This window comes from Sinohyriopsis cumingii, chromosome 1 (assembly GCF_028554795.1).
Source record: "Sinohyriopsis cumingii isolate HCF-2022 chromosome 1, ASM2855479v2, whole genome shotgun sequence".
NCBI lineage: Eukaryota > Metazoa > Mollusca > Bivalvia > Unionida > Unionidae > Sinohyriopsis > Sinohyriopsis cumingii.
This window is the reverse complement of record NC_142961.1, coordinates 118,212,943-118,231,627: the sequence shown is the minus strand read 5'-3', so window position 1 is coordinate 118,231,627 and position 18,685 is coordinate 118,212,943. Positions and strand designations below refer to the sequence as shown.

The window sequence follows — 18,685 nt, the reverse complement described above, 5'->3', positions numbered from 1 at the left end:
CCATATAGGCTGAGACAGTTTTCTCTACGCTGGAGTCGTATCTAAGCAATAATGAATAATAAAATATCCAGTATATTGATATCGTTTTAAAAGTTTAAATACTAGCAAATTATCAATTATTGTTATAGTATTCGTTTTGTCCCCACCACGTGTAATAGATAATAAATACGAATAAAATTTCCATGCATGTTTGTCATACAACATACAAGACGAGTGATGGGTCTGTCAAACTTGACATGTTTCATGGTTTGTTATAACAGTGGAATTTGGATGACGCTTGTTCATACTTTTGCTTTAAAATGAACCCATCGAAACCAGACCTTGTCGATGCAGCCGCTGACTCTGGTGGCGCAGGGTCTAGCTTTTCGTCCGATATGGAAAAGTGTTCTTCGGAGGGATTAAGAATGGAAAAAAATGATCCACCAAACGACCAGAATTTGTCACCACCGTTACTTCATACACGGCTTGAAGGGGCAAAAACAGTAGAGGATACTTTGGACGCTTCAGCTCATTCAGATGTAGAGGATACACCTGAAGAGAAAGACAGAGGTGATAATTTTTCTTCATTTTTTTTTACTTTTTCTTTCATTCTGTATCTTTGTTTCTTCGTTATACCTTTCCAAAGACGGGTAATGAGATTAAACAGGAAATTATTACAAAGGTTAAAAATAACGTTTGAACAATTCACATATATCTTAGAGTTTCCTGGGACCTTTCCTACCTGGTTGTTAGATAAATGAATAGCTACATCTTGATGTGAAATCAAAGCTCACCCCACCCACCCCATTGAAAAGTTGGAATTTGCTGAAACTGGGCTGTTATGTCATAAGGTAGCCACATAATGCATAAAGACACTGAAATGCACCAAAACACCAAAACATAGTGCAAGCACTGAAATGCATTTAAATTATTTTGTACATAGAGTATCAATGTATGTGTATTTCATAAGTTTGATAATTTAAGTTTAATTATATGATAGAGTAGATTGTAAATTGGAAATAGATCTTTAATAAATACATTTGAGAAAATAATATTATCCTTTTGATATAACATACTTTTAAGTGAAAGCTCAAAAATGTACATGTGTGAACTATTATAATATATATATATATATATATATATATATATATATATATATATATATATATAAAACATATTGTGATAATTCTCTAATCATAATTCAGATTTAAATATGTACATTTTCACTTTGAAAATATTGTCCTCTGAAAAGATGGGCAGTTCAAAAACTTGAAAAGTGGATTACATGGGACTGGTAAAGACTGACTTGCTGACAGCCACAGACAGTTTCATAATATGAAGATGCAGTGGGAGACACGGTTTAATGAATGAAGACAAAGACCTACAAAGGATTCAGAAGCTTCATTCTGAAAACAGCAAATATGTGACAAAACAATGGAAAGTCAGAAATCTTGCACCTATGATGCTCAGGAAGAAACCAGCACACAAAAAGAATGGAAAATAAATATTGGAGATCAAGAAATGAAAGAATAAAAAAAATAATATGTTAAATTTAAATACATATTGTCATTTGAGTAACAGTTTTGACTATAGCATGGTTCACCATCATCACTACAGCTACATGCAGTTGACAGTTAAACCTTCTTTTATTTACTGTATGACTCAAGATTTTGACATTTCAGTTTTGTCCAAAATACTTTTCATAAGGTCAGCTCATTCGTCTCAGACTCTCTGGATGTGTTCATTAATTCATGTCACAAATCGAGTCTACATGGGCAGCCTATTTGGAAACAAATTAGTAATCAACATCAATTAATAATTAATAGTTACAATACATATAGTGTTATAAATAATATTATTTATTAAAAGTTGTTGTTGTTGTTATAGGGTTAAACACCATTTTTCAGCACATGATAGGCTATACATGGCAGCCAGTATTAATGGCGGAGGAAGAACCCGTGAAAAACCCCGGAAAGAACCACCGACCCATGAGAAGCTACTGGCAAGCTTTCTCACATACCCACATTAGCCGAATCGAGACTCAAACCCACGCAGACAGAGGTGAGATGGCAATGATCCGTAATGGAAAGCGCTTTAGACCACTCGGCCACTCGGGGCCCCTTTATTAAAATAGAAGGTATTTAATTAAAACTATGTCCAGTATATGCAGAAATCAGTATTGACAATTATACCATGTTGTTTATAATGCAGATAGAAAACATTTTCTTTCTCAGAAAAAAAACCATTTTTTTGTGTGCATGCGTATGACCTACTTGGTTGGATTTACCTTTTCATGATAAGGCCAGCTGTAATAATGTGTCAGTAGAAGAATGTTCTTATTACATATACATTTTATATTTTCTATAGCATGTAAGATAAAATCTAATGTTGTTTATAACTCTATCCATAAAGGTATGCAAGGATACATTTAAAAAGTCACTGTAATACAAAATATTTAAGTCCAACAGCAGTATACAGCTTTTGATGAAATGTGATATTTATTTCTTTTACAGCAATTTCAATTTATTGAGACAATCAATCTTGTATGTTTAATACATTCACATATATTTTCTTCACAACTATATATTTATGTAGTTCAGACTCGTTATAAATGAGGAACAATTCACACCATCACAAAATACAAAACAAAATTCATGGGAAAATGAAACACAACATGAAAAGTGAAGAATAAATCTTAGAAATTCAATACAACAATTTAATATAATTATAATTTTTGTTGTTGTTTTTCTGGTAATTTTGCTGTTTGTTCTTGTATATGCATTACCTTTGTTTTGGTAAGTTCCCAAAAAATGTAGATACCTCCACAAACATATATAAAAATTTTAATAGTTCATAATAATAAACATTTTACTTTTATTTCTTTAAAAATAAAAATACACTGGTTTCATAGTTCTGGTCAGGTAATGTGTATTTACATATTAGTTTGCTCTCCAGTTCTTGCCTGTAAAATTTGCTGTTGTATCACTTAGTGTCAGAAACAAAATACATGCTACTTAATTATATAATTAATATATTATCAAAGTTCTGAAATAGTTACAACCAGTCACTGTGGTATTTAGGATATAATCATGTAGGTGAGTTTTGGTGTTTACACTGTGTTTTTGTGAACCTGGTAGCCATAGACAGTCTGTTTGCAGCCCTAGCAGAGTTGACATTGATATAATGAATATTGATTTTATCAAACACAGCAATTCAAATATATGTCCTGTTATTAAGTTTATACTTGAGCCAAAAAATACAACATTTACAAACTGGACCTTGTACTTGGCTAGTTCTCACATTACTTGCTCACACGGAATAATTGCAAGTTGTGACTAAAGTGATGACATCAGTGAGTAAAAATTAACAGTTGGCAGAGAACATTTTTTAACCAGCCATTCTTTAGTGACCTTCTGATTCATAATGCAGCAACTGTATAATGAAACAAAAACTTTCTAATTACAAGTATATACAATGCTAAGATAGACAGATGCAATTTAATTTACCATATACAGTGTATGCTCATTTATAAGTTGACTTAAGAGTCAAACTGCAAACAAAGATCCTGATCTGCTGTAGTGGAATGTGCCTACAGATCAGGGCTTGTTTATTCTACTGATCACTTAACAAACTGCACAGACCCACATTTGCCAATGCGTAAGGTGATGGCAGATCTGGACTGTGCAGTTGCAGTTGGACTTGTTTTATAAGCAAGCATGTACATAATACTTTTTCAGTTACAAGACGGATGGTACCTACATTAACTTGTTATCTGTATTGGTGACTGGTCTGGTTGACAGTTTAGGAGGGACTAGTCTAATATCATGACCTCTGCAGTTGACCTCAGAGAATGGTATGAATCTGGGAAAAAGCTAACATAGAGACAAATATGAAAATTTAAGATGGCACTGAAATAGTTAAACTACCGTAAATGCAGATACAGCTGTGGCTTTATTAATATAAACTATAATCAGAGGAATAGAAAGATTAGGGCCCTTAATTAGTAAATTTGGCATCAGGTAGTATATGTCCATGGTTTGGAGAATTGCAGGAAGAGAAATTTGATGGCTTACAGATGGTAGCTTTACAGTTTTGTCAGATAGATCAACAGTAGATAATGGTGTATGGTTTTATGGAAAATATCCTTACACTGTTAATGATTTCTCTTTAATTTGCCTTTACTAAAACCTGCACTTTTGGTCATCTTTTACAGTTAATTAATGTCACTTAATTGATTTCTGCTGTCAGTGTCTAAGCCATCTGAGATATTGGGGCTTGGAATCTCAGATTTGAACTGCCATGGCCACTAAAATTTTCAACTAGATCACCCTATGGATACTTAAGTTTTTGAAACTTGGAGTACTTTCTTATAACATGAATCTTGTGCGTTACATTTGATTGACATCATATAAAGGGGAAAAATAGATAATAATTCAGTTGTGTTTGAATAATTAAACAATGAGATTAGATGATCATGTAGCACCGCATCACACTGATCTGTTAACGTCAACTCACGTATTAGCCTTTTACTGTAACAAGTTATGGTTGAATGTTGTATCTAAGAAGATAAATACTGTTCTTATCAATTTCGGGCAGGTATGCTGCGATACAAAGTTGTTAAGTATGGATGCCCTCACATGTGTTGGCTCACCTGCAGTTACGATGCAGTATAGTGATTTTCTCGGCCCAACATACTGTAATTCTCCTGATACCAAATACATGGTACATGTGAAAGGTAAACTATTTGGTCCATTTTCTCTTTTGTTGTTGAGGACAATTGTCACTCATAATTTACAATTCTGTGTTCCAACATGATCAACAAAATTAATTTCCTCGTTTGATAAAAGTTTGGAGCAAAAGTGGGCAAATCACCTTAGTCAAAATATCCATGCCTAATCATTAATTAGATAGCATTTTCTTTACAGTCATATTTTTTTGTATTCATTGTTATGGATTTTTCTTGCTGGTTAAAATTTTTTACAACTTAGAGAACTTATGGTTTGCTGTTGGAAATACAATAGCATGCCGTTTTGGCAGTGAACAAATTTCCTAACCAATGCCTTAAAGAAGGAGGTCATGAAAAATTTGTGTTGACAATTATTTATGCAGATTGATAATCAGAGACTAGAATATTAGCAGTTTGACCACTGTTATGTGACTTTTTTAAGGTGCTGACATTTTTTTAATTCAATGATATACATGTACATGTATCTGAATTGCAGCAGCGCTTTGATAGAAACATCATTGCCAGTGAAATGTCAAATAACTAGGAGTACAAGAACAGAACTGCATTCAGAAATTTTCTGTTGCAGTTCTTGTTCTCATTTACCTTTAGCCTTCTTCCACAACATAACTTTGTTAGCAGGCAGTGTGAAAATTGATGTAAAACTAGAAGAATAATAATTAATCAGTATGACTTCTTTATTTGTCTTGATTTTTACAGATGAATGGCCTCCATCTTTTCTTGCCTGGACCCTTCTAGACTCTAGGTCCAGGACTCCTGGATGAAGGGTTCAGTTGAATCCCGTTTTTCTGTCTGAAATAACATTAATACACATGTTCGCTTAAAAATGAAAAAGAAAGAGCAAATAAAGGGAGAAAGTTGGAAACAAAGCTATCCATAAGCCTTTGAAACTGGAAGCCCTGGACCCTCAATCTCTAGAATTTGGGTGTTGAGGTGAGATAAAAGCGAGTCAATTAGCAGGCATAAAATTATGATCTTCAAGGAATCAGTAAATTGTTAGTAAACCTTATTGACTGTATTTATTATTATATATTTATTCCTTTCAAAAGTTTCACTTTATTTTAAGTTTTTGAATATAAGAATTTTAATTTTTCTTTATGTGCCTGTAATTCTCTCTTTCTGTTTGTTTTTTTTTTAAAAAAAGTAATGTTAGGAAAAACTGTACATTCACAGGATTCAGGTCTAGTTACTAAGGGTCCACATTATGCACAGGCTGAGGGTCTAAGACTAGCAGTTGAATTCAAGGATGCATGAAGTGCTTTGTCTTAGATAGATCCCTTCACAATATTGTTTCAGTATGTATTTTTGATATTTTATATACAGTCCACATTTGCTGTAGGACTAAGATGGGTCATGATATTTTTATTGAGGATCCTTGTGACAAGATTCCCTCCCAAAAGAAAATCCTCATATCTTCAAGTCATACCCCTAATTACTGTGCCCCAAAAAAAAAAGAGTTAAGTTAAAGTGGTTTTTTAAAAATTTGTATACCATGGTCTCAGCTCTTTGTTTGGAGAAAGTCATATGCTTTATTTAGAGATTCACAAGTTGTATGTGGGGGGGGGGGGGATAATTGTGTTATTGTGTTATCTTGAGAAAGAAGTACATTATTAACACAAAAAATCTACCCATTTATTCACATAAAAGCCTTGTCAAATTACAAACAGAAAGATCCCAATTTACTGGAGTATAATGCACCTGCAGATCAGGGTCTGTGCTGTTTGTTCTATTGATTACTGCTAAGAAACTGCAAAAACGTAGATCTGCCAGCGCATCATTCAACAGCAGCTTCTGGTCTGTACAGCTTGCAGTTGAACTCATAAGTGAGTATCGGTATATGTATACAGTACATGATGTGGGTATCGCTTGCATGACTTTGCTTTTCAATTCTCCACACAATATTGTGGGGTGGAGAGAATTATGAAAAAGCCACCTTTCTTTCCATTTGTCTGATAGAGTAGCTGTAGCTTCTTACCGATCATAGCTCTGCACACCATGCATTCTTGTGGCGTCACATGTGATGATCATTGCAAACTTGAAAAAGTCTTCATAAAGTGTGTGGTTTGCTGTTTGTCACCCCTGCAAGTATGCACTAAAGAGTTTCACTAAGAGAAAGAGTACATGGTGGGGCACTTGTTTATCTTTAAAGTTATTGCCCGAAAAATTTAACGTGCACAGTTTTATGTTTCCAAATTAAATTTTAGATAGCATCAGCTGTAAGATCAAAGATACGTGGACTTTATTATTACTAGATGTTGTATGAAGCATCAAACTGTCAGTGCTTTTTTATTTCTTTATGATCAGAAACTACAGGTGCTTTCATGATGCTCTTATTTCTGTTGAAGTTTATATGATTTTGAAAAGATGTTGAACCAGCTTATATAGAAAATCACATTCACACTTGAATGAAAGCGAAACAAAATCACACATGTTCGGACACTTATTGATTGCATTCTCCCTCCGGAGTAAGTTTCATACTTTTTTATACTGAAACAAATCTGTTAATTTTGTCAGTTATAAATGTTTGCTGCTTACAAGAAATATCATGTTTTCATACATAATGGCAGGTCAAATTTTAGATAATATTACCATTGTGTCATGTGTTGTGAACTTGATACTACTTTGTCTTGCATAATGAATCTAAATTTTATTTTTATTTTTTAATAATACATTACTGGAATCAAGGCATTTATCTTCCATTTCCTTGGCATGATATAGCCAATAAAATGTTAAAAATGTCGTTAAAACCAATCAAAACAAAAACAAACAGATGCACTAATGTTCTTATTTCAGTTGAAGTTCATGTGATGTTATTTTTGTAAGGATCTTTTGAAAGCTTGTAATATGTTGAACTCCCACTGTGAAAAGTACAACAAATGTAAACAAATAAGAAAAAAAAGAATCACATTCACACTTGGTTGAACTTACTGTGAAAGAAATCACACAGGTACCAGTAGTTAATCCCTGCATGAATTCTCATTCATTAAGATAATGTATGATTTCATTTGACATCCAATCACAGATGTATGGAGAATTATTTAAAACTAAGGCATATTTTGCCATTTGCTGCATGAACATTATTCATAAAAGATAACTAACCACGTGCTACTGTGTCTTGTATATTGGGAAATATAAAGAGTATAGTAAATTTAAGTTCATTGTCTTATTGAATTTCAAATAAATTATGATTAAAAGAAGATGCATTCATTCATTAAATAACAAATCTATGTGCAAGAGCAGAGGGTCTCAAAGATTTTTTTTTCAGACAAAGACTCGTGACTTTGACTGCTAAAAACTCACAAGCCCTGACTAAAATTACAGATGCCCCAACCCCAATTCCATTTGCCCAAAAGGGAACTATATTTTTACTATTATGCGTCACACAGTAACTGCTGTACTATGAAAAGAAATAAGCTAAGTGTTACAGGATCAGCAGTGGTGATGTTCACTAGCATCAGAAGTGTGTCTTGGTTTAAACAGTTGTCTTTACAATTTTGCTCATAGATCCCACCCACCCTCCATAATTCCAGAACATGTATGCAGTAGGCCCTATTGCATCAGATTCTAGCTCAGAAATGTTGAGGGGGGGGCCGGCCCCAGATTTTACATGTAGTGGAAGCTTGTTCCACAGAACTGTTCCAGAGTATTGGAAGGTTGTTTTAAATTACTGTTTTTGTTTTTGGTGCTAGTGGTGTCCTGCACATGTGGCCAAGTTATGCAAGCCCTAGTTGTGCACTGGATTCTCCACAAAGGTATTAATTAATGAAGTGAGAACAAGATTTGAATCTATATTTCATTTTATTATTCATGAAAATGTCCTGAAATGTGAGAATTTTATGTTAATTGGCAATCTTACACTACAGTAGAGCTCACACTCTGCAATGAAGCTCCATGGTGGAGGAGTAAATACCTACACAGGGATTTAACATTTCATTTTAAAATGTTACTACAGAAATAAATACCTTTATTGGCACTACAAATATACATGTATTGATACGGGTAATTTATTTTTCTTCTTCAACTTTTCATCATTTTTATGGATGAAATGCCAAACACCTGTGCACCTTCAGAATTGAGAGGGGTGCTAGACATTAATGATGACATTTGAAATGCCTGCAATACATGAATGCCACCCTTGGAAATACTTGGGTAACAGTGATTTACAGCTAGATATCAATTGTAGAATCATCTGTCATTATTTCAATTTATCTGGACAATAATACAAAAAAGTCATTTAAAATGATCTTGTTTTCTAAGTTAATGCTTGTAGAAAAGGTTGATCTGCTTCTGTGCAGTACATTTGTTTGCAGTTATTGCCAAGGTAAACATTAATGTGTATTCTAGGGATTTGGATTTTTAACATAGGTAGCTTTAAAATAATTTCAGTCATATCACTACAATGTCTGTTGTGTGACAGTTTATAGTGATGTCTAGCACTGGAGCATCATGCTGCAGACATGTAGCATGATGTCCCACCCAGTCCCCTTATCCTGACACCAGGCCAACCAGTCCTAACACTAACCTCTTAATGCTGAGCGCCAAGCGAGGCAGCTGTTAGTACCATTTTTTTAAAGTCTTTGATATGACTCGGCCAGAGATCGAACCCACGACCTACCGAAGCAGATGCTCTAACCACTAGGCCACCAGAGCAGTGAGAGAGAGAGAGAGAGAGAAAGAGATAATGAATAAATGCTGTAATAACAAACTGCAAATGATGTCAGAATTATAAGATTGACAAGCAAGATTTCGTCATTACTTCAGAAAAGGTGTGAACAACCCAGCTTATAAGGTATTTGGCAGAAGTTATTTATTTACATGAAACTCCTCAGCATGTGGATCAGAAAGCTGAAATTTCTTGTTAATCTTTCTTGCATGAAATATACCATGTGACACCAAGTTTGTAGTCTCATAATATTTGCAATGTTTTATGGCCTGATTTGCTTTTTTGCTCAAGTCACACATTAGGTCATGACCCAGCCATTGAAGTTTTACAGCAACTGTGCATTGACTAGAGCTTAATTGTGTCCTTACTTTATTTTTCAGACAAGAGCATCCAAGGATATGACTGTGCTGTTTGTCTCCAAGGGTGTAGTTACCCAGTGCAGCTGCCTTGCAAACACATTTTCTGTTTTCTTTGTGTCAAAGGTGTTGCCCAGAGGAGTAAACGATGTGCACTCTGTCGTCAAGAGATTCCTCCTGATTTCTTTGATGATCCTAAACTGATGAGCAAAGAATCTCTCCAGGCTGCATTGTTTGATGAGGGTTATCAGTGGTTTTACGAAGGAAGAAATGGCTGGTGGCAGTATGAAGAGAGAACCAGCCAGGAACTGGAAGCTCGGCACAAAAAGGGAGAAAAGCAATTTGAACTTTTAATTGCAGGCTTTCTCTATGTGATAGACCTTGAGAACATGATTCAGTTTCGCAGAAATGATCGCACAAGGAGGCGTAGAATTCGGCGTGACTTGCACAATATTTCTGGTATCAAAGGTGTGGCAGGTATCAAATACCAGGAAAATTCAACTTCATCTCGATTAGGGGGAGATGGTGGGGAGTCCCAAACCCCATCTGTCAACAATGGAACAAACATTCTAAACACACAATCTGTTGGACTCCAAATGGTTGGAGATGCTATGAACCAAGGACTTGGAGATGACACGTACCTGTCTCCACCTGCACCTAATAACACACCTCAGACACCACAAACTCCAGCTGACAGCCCACCAAGTAGTGTTTCAAACTCAGAGCAGGATCTTAGCATGCATCTTCAGAATCTCCAGCTGGACGATGACACATTCGCACACGACTCTGGTCCCACTAGTCTGGCCATGAGGAGGCCAATACCAAGATATCATAATTCTAGTGAATCAGATGGAGACTATCAGTGATAATGAACTTGAGTGACCAGAGACATACATTATGAATATGATCAGCTGTTAATTTGTTGACTTGGTTTATTAATTTGTCCTCTGTTGTGTGAACCCAACCAATACACAATAGTTCATACTACATGTAAAATATTTAGACATTTTGCTCCTGTGCATGTGCTGTTTCCACTGAATGCCACTACACTTGATAATATTCATGGTGTTACAATAGTCCTACAGTGTTAGACAGTGACACTGACATTTATGTTTTGGGTGTCAAAAAAACAAATACCAGGGTCGATGTATTTCATTGTTGGACTAGGTGTTACAAGTGTTCCGAGAGCTGTGCCATGCCTACCATGTTTTACAAATCATTGGTGTTGACGTCCTTTTAGTGTTTTTATGCCTTAACATTTTTGCTTACTAAGACTTAATCCAAAATAGACTGATTTACAAAACATGTAGAAAATTCAGCACACCTAACTTGTGATAAGATTTCAGAGTTTAGATAAATATAGTATATACTCTCCTCTAGGAATAACATTTCTAAATCAAGAACTACTGGATTGTAAACAGTGGGACCAAGTTAAGCAAATTTTGATACCATATCAGTGAAATTTACATTGATCCTTGTGAGATGCACATGTGCTATTGATATCCCAATTACACTTAGGTTAAACTTATTATATAAACCACCTCTGTGTAAAGACTGAGTTTAATAGGTCCTGCAGTTGTTCATAAGTCAGTGCATATTTGATTTTTTAGACACTCTCTCAAAAAGAAGACATATCAAAGACTGCTTTTAGCATCACACTTCAATTTCTGCTAGATTAAGGGATAAGATTGGGGCCCTGGGTGGCTGAGTGGTCTGATGTGCTCACCATTGCAGATCACTGACATCTCACTGCTGACTGCTGGGTTCTATCTAGTCTTGGCTTTGCCAACTAGTATATGTGAGAAAGCTTGCTAGTAGCTTCCCATGGGTCAGTGGTTCTTCCTAGGGTTTTCCCAGGTTCTTCCTCCACCAAAATATAATGGCTCCATGTATAGTCTATCTTGTGTTGAAAATTGGCTTTAAGAAAAAAGGAGAGAAAAGAAAAAGTTTAAGATTTGGTACACTTATCATCTGTACTCACTTATGCATCTTCAGGGTCTATGATGTTTGTTGTACAGATTACTCCAAACAAACTGTACAAACCCAGATCTACCACTGCATTAAGCAAGTATTTATGACACGTGCTTCATCATGAACATGTGCATTGTGCAAGGCACAAGTTTAGCAGTGGTCTTCTACCCTAATGTCTGTTATTTCCTGTTGAACTTGTAACTTTCATAATTTCAAACAGTAAGATGGCTAGTAAAGTTTCATACATGTCTGGCATTGTTTTGTGGGAAGGACTAGAGAAGATTCAGCAGGACTAGGAATTTTCTCAATCAGCTTGTCCTTGTGACTACAAAGAAATTTGTTAAATTCTAGTCCTATTTTGTACCATGTTGGAGGTTCTGTCTTCAAAGTCATTAGTAAACATTATTGTGTTTCCATACACTTACCTTTCCACTCTTTCAGTTCATAACTTTCAACCGTTTCAAGTTAAGTTATGAAACTTTGCATACTTATCAATTTTTTTCTTCTAATTATACTGATATCACTCACCAGCATCTGCCACATCACTGTATCACTAGTGAAATAGATTGTAAGCAAAGTGAATCAGTGCATACAAATAATCAATGACTATACAAGTAAAAAGTTCAATATGCCCAATTTTTGTTGGGCAGTGAAATGGATAGACAACACAAGAATGAGATGAAATTTGATGTATGGTGGCATTTACAATTTGGTTGCGTTAAAAGTGATCAGTGGGAGGTGGAATGAAAAACTACACATGTTTACAAAAGTACAGTTATTTTCGAACTGGCAATGTTGACAGGGTTTTACACTGTGTGGGGAAAACAAAATGGTCCTGAAAGATTCCAGACAATAGTCTCCAGTTATTTCTCTTGGGACCCATATTATCAGTAATTTCAACTTCTTGGCTAAGATTGGAATCCAAAAATTGAAAATCTTCCATGCTAAGCTATTTGAAATTCCAAAACCTTTGACTAAGATCATCCAATATAATGTGTGACTGAGATTATGAAATATGAGTAACTTTAACTTCATTAGAACAAGCAGTATTTGATTGCCATCTCCAGCTGGAAATTAAAAGTGGCAAATTGAGACATGCAGTCAACAAAATTTGAGAAGACTTGTTTTATCGCACCTGTATATGGTAAAGCATTACTGTCAGTAATCAAATTCTGAGCCACAGACATTGTTCCCCCATCTAGTTTGCTTTGAAAATCTCTTTCATTGGTTGAAGTATTATTTGTGCTATTTATTTTATAAGATCTTGACCAAAGTTTATCCATACATGCACATAAGAATTGGTCATTTTGAATTGTAAAGTGCAATTCATGATACTATGTAAGAGCAATTCACGTACTGAGGGTTTTAAAGATCCTTACCACTTAACCAAAATGTTGAATTCATTTTCCGAAAAATGGTTCTCATCATAATCATTTTAATTTAATAGTGCGTACCAATTTATGTTTCTTAAGAGCTGGTTCTCATCTAAGGAGTTTGCACCAACATGGTGTTGCTTTTTGGCTTTTATCTATTAAAGCTTATTTGGCTTATAACATGGAATGAAATTTAAATGGAACCAAACACAGTCTTCATGCACTTTTTGACATTGTATTTCACACTTTCTTTTATTCCATAAATTCAGTTGATGAAACATGAACTGCCTCCACCTTTTGTTATTTTCCGTCATTCTCCACGTCAGTTTTTAAGAGAAAACGAGCAAAGATGAATAGGTATTGTTTCCATCACAGACTGTGCATTATCTAATGTTCATTTTGCTGTCATCATGGCTGACACATCACTTGATTGGTTAATGACTGCACTCCAGAATCTGGGCCAGATACAGGTGCCTGTATATCATTAGAAGGTGTGTTGCCTACCACACTAGCTTTTATATAATTCTTCAGAACCATGGTCATGGTTCACTATTTAAATTTCCCACATTTTCCTGTTTACTGTGTAACTTTAGTGTGTTTTCAAATATAGGAATAAAACTTTATATCTGTATCCATCATCATTCAAATATATCCATATTGGGATTCTGTCTTGAAGGGCAAGGTCATGGTTCAGTATTGAAAATTCCACTATTAAAAATGAAATATGTTGTACAGTTTAATGTGCCCTAACAATCAGCTCTTACATTATTGATGTTTACCTGGTCTCAGCAGCCATTCTGATTTTCTTTTTATTTATTTCCTCTATAAAAGTCTTGTATTAAACAATCACCTTAATTGAAGAAACCAGTGACTGACCCAAATGATTTTAAAAAACATGGCTGTTTTCCAACCTTCCGTTCATGAACAAATTCTTAGAACAAGTTGTTCTCTCCCAGCTGGTATCTCATCTGAATTTAAATAGTCTGTTTTAGGCATGGGCATCTTCCTTCAGGGTACTGACCAGATTAGTGATTTTGAAAACCACACTCTATGATGTAACTAATGGATAAAACCAAGTCTCTGGCCTGATCCATTTAGCGACTGAAAGTAGTTACAACCTTCTCATTAGATTGGATAGTGGAAAAATTACAGACCTTATCCTCTTTGACTGCAGCATTTGACACCATAGACCATGGTATATTACTTCACCATCTCCAGGGTGTATTTGACAGTCATGATTCAGCCTATGTTTCAAGTTACACTTGGTTGACAGGACACAAATTGTGTCCATAAATGGAAAACATTCCAGCCCTGTTGAGCTTTGTTTTTGGGCTTGTTCTCTTTATTCTGTACACTCAGCCCCTCTCAGATGTCATATTCATGTGGTGTCTCACCAACTGTACACTGATGACACCTGGAAATGCAAATCTAGCCACCCAGATGAACTAGATGCTGCCATCTAGTTCAAGTCAAAGAGAGGTGCATTTCTGACATGAATTCACAGATGATGTGTACCAAGATGCAGACGAATGATGAAGCCATACTGGTCACCGAACAACAACTTTCTCATTCGTATCCTGTACCTAATATAATAAGTATCAGCAACACTAACATTAAATTCTCGTGATCAGTTTAAAAACCTACCTAGGCATTACTCTTGACAGTAGTTGTCTCATTCCACTAACATTTCATAAGCATGTGCAAGGCTGCATATATAGAGTTAAAATGCATCAGTTCCATTTACATTTTCATTCAACTAATGCCACTAAAATGTGTTCCTTGGTACTTTATAGACTGAACTATTGTAATTCTCTTATATCTGGTTTGTCTTTACTTCAGAAACTTAAAAAAGTTCAAAATACTGCTTGGATCATCATTCGAGTACCCGTTCACTCCAGAATCAAGCGTAAAATCTATTCTCAGTGCTACATTTTGTTGACTTCCTCCAGTTCAAAATACCTGTCTTTCACTCCACCCACATATGTACCCGTCTTAGATAGTCCTCCTCTTCAGACGTGTCACTCATATTCCTACTGTCAAAAGGAAGTCCTAAAAAAAATGTTTTGCATACCAAGGGCCAGCTGCTTGGAATGAATTGCCCATCAAACTTGGACACTGAGATGGCATTCAGGAGTGCTCTTAAAACTCACATACTTTGATTTCAAGTATAGACTTAAGAATTAACAATGGGTTTTTTTCCTTATCTGAACTATTTTTATCTTGTTTTTGTTTGTAATTTCACAGTATATCGGTATGTCTGTACATGTTAATATTGTAAAACTTGTAGAGCTTCTAAGATTAAGTACAGTACTAAGCCCACAGTATTATTATACGTCAAGCAAATTAAAACACATTTAAATTAAAAAAGTAGGGAAAGTATGACGAAATCTGCAGATGAAACCTATTTCCACCAGAATTTCTTCTGTCTCCGTGTTGCTTTCTTGTTTGCTTGCGCTGTCATTTCCCCAGATGCTTGTCTAAATGATCACAGTAATGTTTAAATCCTTTTTTTTTGTGTAGAGAGTTTAGAAAGATTTGTGATGATTTGATTTCTTTTGATTAATTTTATTTGATAACACATTCAAGTTTATGTCTTTAAAGTCACGGCTCTGTATTTGTACTCACTAGCTTTTTAACCTTTGAAATGTTTTAGAACAAGGGATGATACATGGTATTGTGTATTATTGATAAGGGAAAAACCATTTGCTTTTTTTTTCTTCTTAATTCTGGCCCTTAAATGGTTTGAAAAAAATATTCTTGCTCCTGTTGGAGGGAAGGGGAGGGAGAATCTTATACTCAAGGCCTATGTAATGGTCTAATATTTCAAGTTGTTCATCACACTTGTCCATTCTGACATCATAGACCATACGGTGATTAAGGGCTAAGATGCCAGCTGCAGTGTTTGATTATCAAGAAAACAAACATGACATTTGTGGAATCTAATCAGCGCATCAAGTATAGATTACGTTTTTCAAAAGTAATAAACGCTGTACTCCAACAATTATACATATTACTTTTTCCTATGGCCTTTAACAAAATTTGTACACAAGAACAAAGACAATTCAAAACTTTTAACTGCTTAAACATTTTTGGCATTAAAACAATCAACATAAACCTTGTTCATTGAGAATTATCTGCATTTTTATTACTTTCTTCATCTCTGATGCCATTTAGAACCCAAGTATAGTCTAATCAACTGAGTTCTTGTTATAGACATTGTATATTTTACATTTAAAAAATACATTCCATGTAACAGTTTATCGTACTTGTGCTGAAGAACTTTTATTCCTACTTGTGTCTAAATAAAAAACTTCAGAATTTTCTTCTGTCAAGAATTGGTTCAATAAGATTTTCTGTAATTTGGCAGTATTTTTCTGAATATGGAATTTTCATTAAAAATTTGTAATCATCAATAGCAGGTGTGTTGCTTCCATGTACCACATTTGAGGCCCTATCTTGAAGATTGGTGTCATGATTTGGTATTTTAAGTTTTCTATTAAACTTTTCTTTCAACTTGATAATTCCAGAACCCTTTGAAATTAAGATGAGACACTTGGTATAACTACATATCATTGCAAGAAGGCGTGTCATACAGTCTTGCTAAAATCTAGATCTACTGATAATAAATAGGTCCGACAGGCTAGATCTACTGATAATAAATAGGTCTGATGGGCATTAATGCTGGGTGTGTCATACAGTCTGGCTAAAATCTAGATCTACTGATAATAAATAGGTCCAACAGGCTAGATCTGCTGATAATAAATAGGTCTGACGGGCATTAATGCTGGGTGTGTCATACAGTCTGGCTAAAATCTAGATCTACTGATAATAAATAGGTCCGACAGGCTAGATCTACTGATAATAAATAGGCCCAACGGGCATTAATGGAGGGTGTGTCATACAGTCTGGCTAAAATCTAGATCTACTGATAATAAACAGGTCCAACGGGGATTAATGGAGGACGTGTCATACAGTCTTGCTAAAATCTAGATCTACTGATAATAAATAGGTACGACAGGCTAGATCTGCTGATAATAAGTAGGTCCGACAGGCTAGATCTACTGATAATAAATAGGTCCGATGGGCTAGATCTGCTGATAATAAATAGGTCCGACAGGCTAGATCTGCTGATAATAAATAGGTCCAACGGGCTATATCTACTGATAATAAATAAGTCTGAACGACATTAATAGAAGTGGACTATTGCAGTCATTTTTCATTATTAAACATGATATTACTGTCACTCAGATTATTTTTGTGTTAAATTTATGTGAGGAAATGATACTAAATACTTTTATCAAATCATTTATGGCAAAATAGTATCTTCCCAGTTAACACCTTCCTTTCCAGTTATGATAAAAAAATTGTGCGTACTAACATTTTGTGATTCAAATTATTGATGACAAATTGAGTGAAAAGAAATAACACTATGTACAGGTAAATCCGTATATTAAAATACTGTACAATCTCGATCATAAGCCGTTACATTAAAATAATCATACAGCTTAATTTTGTTTATCTGACAAATCATTGCCACTAAAAAATAAAGGCAATTGTTGGGAAAAATGAATACAGTAATTTTTTTCTAAAAGCTGTTTAAGAAATTGTTCCCATTTGTGGCATTGTATAAAAGCTGTTATAAGACCAATGAATGCCAGATAAAGCAAAACCAGACTGTATTTGGAAAGGGAGTTCACGAGTTTTTAAGCCTTCATACCAAATAATTGTATGAAAAAGAAATCTAGAGCATAAATTTTGCTCATCTCAGAATCATCTTACATACTCGCTTACAAGTCAAACCAACTGCACAGACTCTGATCATGACATATTATTTGACAGCCGATCATGGCCGATGTAGTTTTTTTTTTTGGTCTCGACTTAGAAGTGACTCAAATGACAAGTTTCCAAGTTGCTATATGTTGAATCCATCGTTTTCTTTATGCCATCTTTAAATTACGTTTCAACCATCATATGCAAAATGTTGCTTAAGATGATTTATATACATAAGAACTGAAGCTTTGCAAATATATATTGTTATACATCACCCTTGATAAACATACATAAAAAATAAGCACATGAAGTATGTGTAATGCTTTTAATGATTATAATCATCAATTACACTATCAATCATAATTGTAGAACTCAAACAAGTAATACATAGGTGAACACAAAATCACATTTGTACAACTCTATTGTTGAAAGCGAAGTTTTATTTGCATGAATGTTTTGAAATGTACCAGTAAGAACTATTTATTTTATTGTATATGTATAATGCTTTTGTTATCCAAATATTTCTCTATATTTTGTTGGTCTTGCAATCATATATCAGTAGGTCAAGAAATAAACTTTCAAATTCACTGCAATAATTTTTTTTTTCCTTCACTGCTCTATTAAAACTATTGTGTTGAGCTTTACTGGTCATAGTTCAGAAGACCTTGTGTGATGACATGTTCTTTAGTGGTTAGAGAGTCCGCCTTGGATGTGGTAGGTCATGGGATTGAAGCCCGCCCGAGTCATACCAAAGACTTATAAAAAAGGTACTAACTGCTGCATTGCTAGGCACTGTGTTAAGAGGTTAGTGTTAGGACTGGTTGGCCTG

General features: G+C 34.7%; 1 protein-coding gene across 3 annotated transcripts; it reads left to right on the top strand.

The window, feature by feature from the left end:
- Window positions 1–194: 194 nt before the first annotated feature.
- On the top strand, window positions 195–18,443 carry LOC149807727 (uncharacterized). 3 transcript variants are annotated; one of them, XR_016423345.1, is made up of 3 exons: window positions 195–549; window positions 9,767–17,025; window positions 17,129–18,443. XR_016423345.1 is itself a non-coding variant. In XM_089969882.1 (2 exons), the coding sequence occupies exons 1-2, from the start codon at window positions 300–302 to the stop codon at window positions 10,606–10,608; spliced, it is 1,092 nt and encodes a 363-aa protein (XP_089826008.1). In that variant the 5' UTR covers window positions 195–299; the 3' UTR covers window positions 10,609–18,443. The 3 variants fall into 3 exon arrangements, 1 of the variants encoding a protein (XP_089826008.1); XR_016423344.1 differs by having other exon boundaries at window positions 9,767–17,095; XM_089969882.1 differs by having other exon boundaries at window positions 9,767–18,443.
- Window positions 18,444–18,685: the final 242 nt, after the last annotated feature.

Excerpts from the sequence above, each read along its gene's own strand:
- LOC149807727 (XM_089969882.1), top strand. The coding sequence starts at position 300 with ATGAACCCATCGAAACCAGACCTTGTCGATGCAGCCGCTGACTCTGGT. Across the intron at positions 550-9,766 it reads ACCTGAAGAGAAAGACAGAG|ACAAGAGCATCCAAGGATAT; the intron begins GTGATAATTTTT and ends TTTATTTTTCAG.